This window comes from Miniopterus natalensis, chromosome 1, assembly GCF_054644295.1.
Source record: "Miniopterus natalensis isolate mMinNat1 chromosome 1, mMinNat1.hap1, whole genome shotgun sequence".
Lineage (NCBI taxonomy): Eukaryota > Metazoa > Chordata > Mammalia > Chiroptera > Miniopteridae > Miniopterus > Miniopterus natalensis.
In genome coordinates, this window is record NC_142081.1 from 153,201,458 (window position 1) to 153,211,960 (window position 10,503).

General features: G+C 40.0%; 1 protein-coding gene and 1 long non-coding RNA gene across 2 annotated transcripts; one reads left to right on the plus strand and one right to left on the minus strand.

The window, feature by feature from the left end:
* Positions 1-1,529: 1,529 nt before the first annotated feature.
* On the minus strand, positions 1,530-6,321 carry DSPP (dentin sialophosphoprotein). The gene is made up of 4 exons (XM_016213113.2): positions 6,271-6,321; positions 5,144-5,230; positions 4,028-5,014; positions 1,530-3,563 (listed from the first exon to the last, which is right to left on the minus strand). Exons 1-4 carry the CDS (start codon positions 6,319-6,321, stop codon positions 1,530-1,532), a joined length of 3,159 nt encoding a protein of 1,052 aa, XP_016068599.2.
* Positions 5,943-8,944, plus strand: LOC107537168 (uncharacterized). Its single transcript, XR_015714384.1, has 2 exons — positions 5,943-6,010; positions 8,791-8,944. It is a non-coding gene; the product is annotated as an uncharacterized LOC107537168 (long non-coding RNA).
* The last annotated feature ends 1,559 nt before the right edge of the window (positions 8,945-10,503 follow it).

Below are 10,503 nucleotides of genomic sequence, written 5' to 3' on the forward strand. Positions count from 1 at the left end.
TAAACTCTTGCTTACAGGAGGAAGGAAGCAGAAAAAATAACCTATTGAAACTCTTTGTGTAAAATATGCCTAATCTTAGAATATAAATTGTCAACTAATACCTGGTTGAAAATTAACATTTAAAAAGTTGCATCCAAAACTTTGCTATATAGATTTTTACCTTTGAACTAGAAAAACCTAAAATAATTGCCTAAATGGAAAAAGAAAGAAATGACAAATCATTGCTACTAAACCTTAAAAACATACCCTAAAGTTTTATGGCTATGGTTGTTATATCTCCCAGTGTCCCCGGGCAGTTTGACTTACACCTCCTGTCCCCAAGTAATTATTGATAGCACCCCTATTATTACTCAAAGGTGTCCTAGTTTGAGTAATAAAGTATATCTCCACCCTATGAAATCGCATAGTCTAGACTCATTCATCTTTGAGATCCTCACATTCTAGCGTTTGGGCTTCATCTCGAAACTAAAAAGTACCCTTATTTATGCAAAGGCTGAAGGGTCCCCGCTCAGATTTTAGCTGCACATATGGCTCAAATAAAAAAGAGTAGTTTCCAAGCACTTCCCACTAGCAACTGTTGGCTTTATTAAAGGGACTAATAGTGAGAAGAGAGTCTCAAGGTCTGATCTGGAAATTTTGGTTTGTGGGGGTTTAAAAGTGAAATGTGAACTAAGTTGGATTTGGTGAGACAACTGATTTCACTAAACAGAGTTCAAAAACTGAACACCACCCCACCCCCCACCCCCCAACCCCGAGTCCTTCATTCGTGGCTTCCTTTATTTATTAATATTTGGAGAGTGGCTACTAGAGGCGAGACACTGTTCTACACACTACATCAGTTTTGTCAATAGTTTGGGGGACTTTCTGCTAAACTTCCAGTGGTTTGCAGGAATGTTATAGTAGGTATCAGATTTTGTTTAATTCAGCCTCTGAATTCCTCTCTCACACTCTAGGATTTCCCTAATTTGGAATTACTCTATTCAAAAATTACTAAGGTTATTCCCAGAAAGGTTAAATTATTGCTGCTTTTTTATGTTACAGGTGCACTTCTTAGAAAAAGTAAATGAATTAGTAGCCAAGCTGGATACAGTAATAGCATCTTTTACTCAGCAGTGAGCAGACCATCTATTCAGAAAATGTAATTACCCGAAAGATGAAGGCAAAGCCACACTTGTTTATAAAAAGTATTTACTTGCCACATCCTCTAAAGCACTTGGCATTTCGATTGAAGGTATCGTGTAGAACGTGATTACTTGAGGTGTCTGCGTAAGTATTAAAGACTTCAGTTGTTCCTTTATGTTCAGATTTGCACTTCAGCAAAATCTTTTCAGAATGTTTCTAGCACGCATGTGCCAAAGGCGGAACATTCAGGTTTCCCTCTGAGGGAGGGGGCCTTGGACTGAGCCCGCCAATGCGGCTTCGTTCCCGTTGCTGCGGATGTTTGCGGGTCTTCTGGTTCTTGCTCCCCTCTCCTACTGCCCGGGAAATCTTTATTTCCTGTCACACAAGGACTCTTGTGGGCTTTTATTCTAATCATCACTGGTTGAGTGATTACTGTCACTGCCTTCGCTGTCACTATCACTGTCACTATCACTTCCATTGTTGTTGCCATTACGAGACTTGCTCTTGCTGTCACTCTCATCACTACTGTCAGATGCACTGTCACTGCTTTCACTGCTGTCACTGTCACTGCTGTCATTGTCACTGTCGCTGCTGTCACTGTCACTGCTGTCGCTGCTGTCACTGCTGTCACTGTCACTGCTGTCACTGCTGTCACTATCTGATTTGCTATCACTACTGTCACTGCTGTCGCTGCTATCACTGCTGTCACTGCTGTCACTATCTGATTTGCTATCACTACTGTCACTGCTGTCACTGCTGTCACTACTGTCACTGCTGTCGCTGCTATCACTGCTGTCACTGCTGTCACTACTGTCACTGCTGTCACTATCTGATTTGCTATCACTACTGTCACTGCTGTCACTACTGTCACTGCTGTCACTGCTGTCACTACTGTCACTGCTGTCACTATCTGATTTGCTGTCACTACTGTCACTGCTGTCACTACTGTCACTGCTGTCACTATCTGATTTGCTGTCACTATCACTACTGTCACTGCTGTCACTGCTGTCACTGCTGTCACTATCTGATTTGCTGTCACTATCACTGCTGTCACTGCTGTCACTGCTGTCACTATCTGATTTGCTGTCACTATCACTGCTGTCACTGCTGTCACTACTGTCACTGCTGTCACTACTGTCGCTACTGTCGCTGCTGTCGCTGCTGTCGCTGCTGTCACTACTGTCACTACTGTCACTGCTGTCACTGCTGTCACTGCTGTCACTATCTGATTTGCTATCACTACTGTCACTGCTGTCACTGCTGTCGCTGCTGTCGCTGCTGTCACTACTGTCACTGCTGTCACTACTGTCACTATCTGATTTGCTATCACTACTGTCACTGCTGTCACTGCTGTCACTATCTGATTTGCTATCACTACTGTCACTGCTGTCACTGCTGTCGCTGCTGTCACTACTGTCACTACTGTCACTGCTGTCACTGCTGTCACTGCTGTCACTATCTGATTTGCTATCACTACTGTCACTGCTGTCACTGCTGTCGCTGCTGTCGCTGCTGTCACTACTGTCACTGCTGTCACTACTGTCACTACTGTCACTACTGTCACTGCTGTCACTATCTGATTTGCTATCACTACTGTCACTACTGTCACTGCTGTCACTGCTGTCACTGCTGTCACTATCTGATTTGCTATCACTACTGTCACTGCTGTCACTGCTATCACTACTGTCACTGCTGTCACTACTGTCACTGCTGTCACTGCTGTCACTGCTGTCGCTGCTGTCACTACTGTCATTGCTGTCACTACTGTCACTGCTGTCACTATCTGATTTGCTATCACTACTGTCACTGCTGTCACTGCTGTCACTACTGTCACTACTGTCGCTGCTGTCACTGCTGTCACTGCTGTCGCTGCTGTCGCTGCTGTCACTGCTGTCACTACTGCCACTACTGTCACTACTACCACTGCTGTCTGACTTATGTTTGCTTGTGTCTGATATGCTATCATCACTCCCGTTGTCGCCATTGCCATTACTGTCACTATCATTAGCATCTGATGTGCTGTCACCGTCCTCATCTTCTCCTTCCGAGTCACTGTCATTGTCATTATCTCTTGATTCATCAGAGTTATAAGATGCATCTCCTCGGCTACTGCTGTTGTTGTCTCCTTCAGAATTGGCATCATCATTGCCATTAGACTCGTCGCTGCTGTTGGGATCATCTCCTTGCATGGATTCACGGTCAAGCTCATAACTGTCATATCCATCACTGTTACTGTCACTATCTGTTTGGCCGTGTTCAACCTGATTTCCAGGTTCTGTTTTCTGACCAGGTTCTTGCATGTTGTCAGCCTCTCCTTGTGTCCTTCTGTTGCCCATAATCACTCCATGTTGTCCTTTACTCTCTTTATCACCATCGACTTTCCCAGCTTCTTTGGTAATATTGTTTCTGTTGCCACTGCTGGGACCTTCTATTTCTGTTCCCTATAGAACAATGGATAAAAGAATGATTAAGTCGTAAATGTTATGCTGAAAATCGCATTGGTCTGAGGAAAAATGACTGAGGAAAGTGACCAGAGAAACAGAAGTTTAGCTTCCAGTACTTCAGAAACATGTTAGTGAAAATGTGCTGTATTCAGCACTTGAAAATGCTCTAATGTTTAGGTTATAACAACCCATCCACATTTATACCCAGTAGGAACTTTTATAAACCATTACATGGTGCAGCCATTATTTAGCATAGGAAGACTTTTCTAGAATTGTGACCAAGTTTTCAGAAATGTCTGATTTTTTAAATTGTTCTATATCAAAGTCTAGTACGAACTCTGGCTTTCCCATCAAATATTCAAGTAATTTAGGTACAAAAATACATGACTGCTTGTCATGATTATGTTTGTGGAGGGGAGAATTTAAACTGCCATTTAAAAAAACCAACTTCACAAACTAACCTTATCTTGGCTCTTCTCATTAGTACTTGGCTTTGATTCTTGGGTAATTCCATTATTCACATTATTATTTTCTCTGAGACTGGGTTTTTGGATGTCCTCTATTTTGGGGCTATCATTTTCTTCTGGAATACCATCAGAATCCTCCTCACTCTTGGAGACATCGTCTCCATCCACATCATGGGGATCTTCTTTGTCCTCAGGGCTGTCTTCACCACTAACTGAATTTTGGCCTAAGCTAGTATCATTGTCATCTTCTTTTACATGACTCTGACCCTCCTGGCCCTTGCTGTTATCAGTGCCCTCTTTTCCATTTCCTGTTTCTTCATCTTCATGATCACCAGAGCCCCCGTCTTCACCCTCATCTGCTCCATCCCCGCTAGGGCTCCCATCAGAATTATCTAGACCAGCATCTTCTCTATCGCAAGCCCCTGGTGTTACGGCTGCCTCCTCATGACCGTTTCTCTCACCTTCTTTCTGAGGTGTTATTTCACTTGTTTCACTCTCATTTCTACAGGAATTCCCATCTGCTCCACCCTCCCAGCCTGTACTATTACTGCTTCCAGATACTTGATGTTCATCTTCTTTAACAACAGTGCCATTCTCACTCTGACTTGCATCTCCAACATCCCCACTTTTCAAATTCTCATCAGCATTTCTATGAATATTGCTCCTCTTTGCTGCTCCAGTATTGTCAATAGTGCTTACTTGTCCCCTAATATCATTGGATGTGGTACTCTCTTCTTTTCCATGTATCCCATCATGACCGTATGTTTCTGGTTTTCCTGTGCCCCCGTTCTGATCTTTATGATTCCCCTCTTCATTTACTAACATGGAATGTGTAGAAGAACTTCTTCCTCCTACTTCTGCCCACTCAGAGCCATTTCTCTCTGCTTTGTAGCCATCTTTGGCATACTGATGCCTTCCCATTTCATTTTTATGCATGAGGACACCACTCTCTTTGGTAGTATCTTTAGCATTTAACTCATCCTGAAAAAGAAACAATTCAAAATAAATAGTGAATCTCATTTTGAAGTAATGCAAACTAAAAAGCCATCAATTGTTTTGGAAGGTAATGGGATCTAAGAACACCTTAGAAACACATTTTATATCCTGTACCTGCATTGGCACTTTTGATTTTACTGGAAGATTTGAATTCACAGATTTGCCAACAGCATATCTCTCCAATGGCTTGACTTGAGGAACCTACCAAAATTGAAAACATTTTTAATTTGTGTACATGCACATGCGCAGATACACACACACATTTTTCCCTAAATGAAGAAAAAAAGATATAACACAAAGGCCAAAGTATGCTCCAATCACGTAGAAAAGAGAAATGACTTTTTACCAGGCTTACATGGAATTTAAACTAGCATACAGATAGTTTTCACAATGGTGTTACCAATTTTATTGAAGAATTAACCAGGCCATTCATCTCAACTATAGAAGAGGAACGTTCTTTTCTAAAGATGAAAAGATAGACCTTTGGTATTTCTGTACAATAGCCTCTTGCAAAGCACAAGACCCACCCTAAGTACAAACCTGGCCAAAACCCCTCGGAGAATACTTGGCATGACCAGAGCCAGCGCAGAAGGAAAACCAAGTAATAGGCTACTTCTGTGCTCTTTCAGAGCATATTTGAAATAGCTGAGAAAATACTCAATTACATAAATACCAAAGTGTTTGGTATTATGAAAACATATCAAAATTTTCACCATAGCGGCTGGCTAATAATATTACAAATGGTTGAATTTTCTTAATTTTTCTTTGTTGGTGTTTATCTGTATATTCCAAATTTTCTACAGTGAGCATATAAAAAATAACTCTCTGAGTAAAAATGTTAGTTCTCTCCTATGTTAAAAAAAAAAAATCTTATCTTTCCATATTTTTCTTTCTTGAAAACTTCTTTCATTGATACTAGAATGAAGTTCAGAGCGCATGAGCAAAGATGAACGAAGTCTTCATGATTTCTGGACATGGAATGTAAGTTGACCTGAATGAATTTTTAAATAAGAATCCTTCTGAGCAGCATGAGTTTTGACTGGAAGAATGGGAGCATGAACTTGGAGTCATGTTTGGTTTTGTTGAGACCCCAGAGATATCTTGTCAAGTCTTTCATGCAAATCTAAATGTTTAGGCTCAGCTTATCTGCGAAGTCTTAAGTAAATATATACATATATATGTATGATGTTAGGTAAAAGAGATAGCAAAGTAAGGAGGTTTTCTGAGGAAGGCATACTTACTGGAATGGCCCATGCTGCTGCCCAAATGCAAAAATATATGATTATCTTCATTTTCCTTAGAAATATTAGTTAATGGCTGTTTTTTTAAAAAAAGAATAGCACAAAATTACTTATAGAGCAAAAGATAATAACCACAGTAATGTATTATTTCATTTGTAAGCATTTGCCTTCTTCCTGGGCACGGAGTATTTATCGAACATGAGAAGGTGGCTGTCAAGACTCAGTGTTCCAGAACACCCTGGAGTGGTCATAGAGACATACCTAGAGTGGTCATGGAGACATATGGGCATCATCAGGCTCGGCGCCAATGGAGCCACCTAGACTCTTTCTGCCTCTGCCAGTGAAGGGGAACAGCCATGTAGCCACAAAGTTATAACCATAACTTTGTCCTTCTGCTGTTCTTGATGGTAATAATCTCTCTTTTCTGAATAGTTTTAATCAAGTGTTAACTAATTGTGCTAAGACCGTGTTTAAAAGATGAAACACTTATCATGGGCTCTTCTAGACTGTAAGGGACAGACGAGAGGGAGCCTAGGCTAATGGAAAGAACATGGCGTTTGGATTTAGGGTCCTGGGTTAGAATTCTACCTTTGCTACTTGCAGTGTGAGTTTGAGAAATGTAAGGATTTTGTTAAGCCTTGTTTCCTCCATCTGAGATAATAATACCTGCATTTAAGGATTACCCCAACTATCTAAGCAGAAAGATCTTCTCTGAGAAGCCTTCTCTGGCCCCATTTCAGAGGGCATTTGGTGTCTCTTTTTTGCACACATCAGCTTCTGCATACCTCATGGCTAGTTTATTGTACTGTTTTCAAATAGCTTGACTACTTACACGTTCCCCTGCCCTACTGAGAGCTCCTGAGACCCAAGAGCATGTCTTAGTGATCATTGTAGTCCAATCCACAGCACAGAAAAACACTTTTCATGAATATTGTTGATTAATAAATACTTATTAGTGTAAGCAATACCTGGCACTGTCCTGGGTATGTAGCAATCTCTTAATAAATTATAGCAATTATTATAAGGGACTTCTAAATATATGATCCTTTATTCCTGTTAGACTCACATTCAGAAATGGTCTAATATACATTTTGATACCTTGGAATAGACATCATATAGCCCATGTGAATCAAAAATTTAAATTCCTATTTACTGCAAATTGGATTGCTTGATGTAATGATACCATTACTATAGAAAGGAAGGAAAGTTTTACTCCTATTTCATGAACTCCCACTTGGTTTATAGATTAAAATACTGTGTGTTATAAAATAGCCTTTATTGAATTTTGTGTTGATAGTGGAAACATAATAAAATCTCAGTGAGTTATTTGCATTTCTTCACAGGAGAGAGGACACAGTTCCAGAGAGAGAAAAAAGTGGGGTGCAGGAGGGAGCTGGCCAGTTTGGCTCAGTGGTTAGAGCATCCGCCTGCGAACCTAAGGGTCTCAAGTTCTATTCCAGGTCAAGGGCACATACCCCAGGTCAAGGGCATGTACCTCGGTTGCAGGTTCAGTTCTGGGCCCCAGTCAGTGCTCGTGTGAGAGGCAACCAATCGATGTGTCTCACTCAAATCAATGTTTCTCTCTCACACTCTCTCTCTCTCCCTCCCTTCCACTCTCTGTAAAAATCAATGGAAAAAAATATCCTTGGGTGAGGATTTTTAAAAAGGGGGACAGGACTTACTCTTGTAGCTGTCCAGCAGAAAGTCAAAACCTCCTTCCAAAATACTGTAGATTAAAAACAAGGCTGAGGAGACCTCAGGACAAGTATAATGCAGAGCTCTGGGCATAGATGTTGAAAGGCAGCTGTTTAGTAAGCAAGGGTTATACCGTACTTCGTAGTCCCCAGCCTAATTATTACATAGACTTTGCAGAAGGCCAGTCTACACTGTGATTTGGAGGAGCCATGGTACCCTGGAAGGTACCTGTAGTGAAGGCCAGGGTTATGTGCAGCCCATTTCTAAACTGCAATCCAGAAATCTGGCCACATTAGCTCCCTTTCAGATCCACTCCAGAGCAATTGCACGATGCCCTGTGGTGCTCGTCACTGTCTCCACAAGTAGGTAAATGGCTCAAAAGACTCCTATAGAAGTGGCCTCAGTTTTGTCAGCCTGAAAGCAGAGGCTTAAGAATTGTCTGAATCCCCTTTAGATTATTTCATGTATTTAACAATTACCTAGTTAATTTGGACAAATTTTTTAAAGGCAAAAAGCAAAGCCTAATTAAAGCCCTGTTTAAAAGCCCAAGCTGGATTTTTAAAATCCGAGTTATCTAATTTCTTATCGAAACTAACCAAAGCAACCAGAGAATTATCAAATTTCCACCTCAGTTTGCCAATTTTTTAGTAACGTGTCTTTCTTTTTTCAAACCTATCATATTGTAAAATGGAAAAGGAGTGGGACAGAAGTCAAAATCTCTAGCTATTCTAAGTAGAAGTGTTTTTAATACAGCTTTTAAAACCCTAATGTCAATTGGCCAAAAAATTAGTTTTTTAGGTCAAATGTTGATTTTTCTTTTTTTAGGGACTAAGAAGTTATATGGAAACTGTGATTCATTCATTCATTCAACAAACATTTGAAGGCCTAACGTGGGCCATATACTGAGTCCTAGAGACAGACATAAGCCCTATGACTGGCTGGATTAGGCTTTGAAATAAATGTAATATGATGTGTTAAATCAAGTTCATGTTAATTTCTTAATAGAGTCAGTGTTTAAAGGTTACTGTCGTTACTATTTAAAAGAGAAGCAGCTCTGGCAGGCGGCTCGGTTGGTGCGGCTTCGTCCCGCGCACCCGAAGGCTGCGAGTTCAGCCCTCGCTCGAGACTGATTGATGTTTCTAACCCTCTCTCCCTTCCACTCCTCTGAAAATCAATAAAAACATACCCTCAGGTGAGGATTGACAATAATAATAATAAGTTGAAGAGGAAGAGATTATTTCTTTCCTTTTTCATCCAGTCCCATCACATCTTACATTGCAATGGTGAGACTAAAAAAAAAAAATGGCTTTAACTAGACTCAAGGTTCTTAAAAATTGTTTTTCTGGATATAAATAACTAATGAAACTTTAGTGAATTATACATAAGAGATTCTAATCACTCATTCTGTTGTTAATATTTTAAATTTGAAATATTTGCTTCATCTTACATATACTCTTTCTATTAGCAACTGATGTTTTAACACACTGGCTGTGGGGGGAATAAAAAGCACCTATTCTTCAGTAATGCAATATTTTGCTAGATGGAATTAGTATTCCTTACCACATAATTTCTCATTATCTTTTAATACAAACTCTTGATTTGACAAGTCAAAAGGAGAGGAAAAAATCTAATCATACAGGGTTATTAACTTGCTAAAATCTAGGGGGCTTCATTGAAATTCAAATTTCTTTCTAAAGACAACTGTTGGTTCTGAGTAAAGAGGATGTTTCATCTTACCTTAAAAGCCTTCAAAGGGACTTTGAAAATCCAGGATTTCTTATCTTTTTCTTTGGAGACTGAGTGGCACACTGTCCTGGACTTTTGCATGATAATTTTGTACCTGCAGAAATTTAAACTCAGTTTGATCATTTTCTCAGCCAATCACTGTTTAGGATCCCTGATACGGGGTTATAGCGTGTCACGGTGTCCATGAAGCACATAATAACTTCCTGCACTTGCTGATATGTATTTGCTCACTGAACTATTTGGTTCCAAAGGGACTAGACTTACTTTCACTTAATTAAACAGCTTTTGGGAGGCTGTTTTGCATTTTAAATATAGAGAATCCTTGTAACATATCTGAAAAGAGCCACTTAAACTCTGTCACCCTGACATTTCTTGTCTTGCTAAGGTTGGTAATCTAAGAAAACTCTAGGTTTCTTTAGTAAATATGACTGCCGATTTAGGATCCCTATCATTCCTGAGGTAGGTATTAAAGTTCTGTGCTGTAATTCAAGAAACTGTCCACATACAACAACCTTGACGTTGCCCTGAGAGGTGTCGTTAGCCATCTATAAATGGTAACTCCATACAATCTCTCTGACCTAAACACCGATGTGAAGTTTTTAAATGTTATCAATTTATTATTCACACTAAGTTTTAAAACGAGATATTCAAAATACCAAAACTTATTGTAAGGTAGTTAAATGTGCAAAAGTATGTACAGACAAGAAATTTAGCTCTCAGTGTTCTCTGTTATATGTCCGCTGTGAGGGACAAAATAGCAAACAGGATCATGTTTCAGGCAGAAAGTTTTGA

Bases quoted from the DNA above. Each gene is read 5' to 3' on its own strand.
- DSPP (XM_016213113.2), bottom strand. From the start codon at position 6,321: ATGAAGATAATCATATATTTTTGCATTTGGGCAGCAGCATGGGCCATT. The intron at 5,015-5,143 runs GTACAGGATATA...TTTCTTTTTCAG, and splicing joins AATCAAAAGTGCCAATGCAG to GATGAGTTAAATGCTAAAGA. The intron at 3,564-4,027 runs GTTAGTTTGTGA...ATTGTTCTATAG, and splicing joins ATGAGAAGAGCCAAGATAAG to GGAACAGAAATAGAAGGTCC.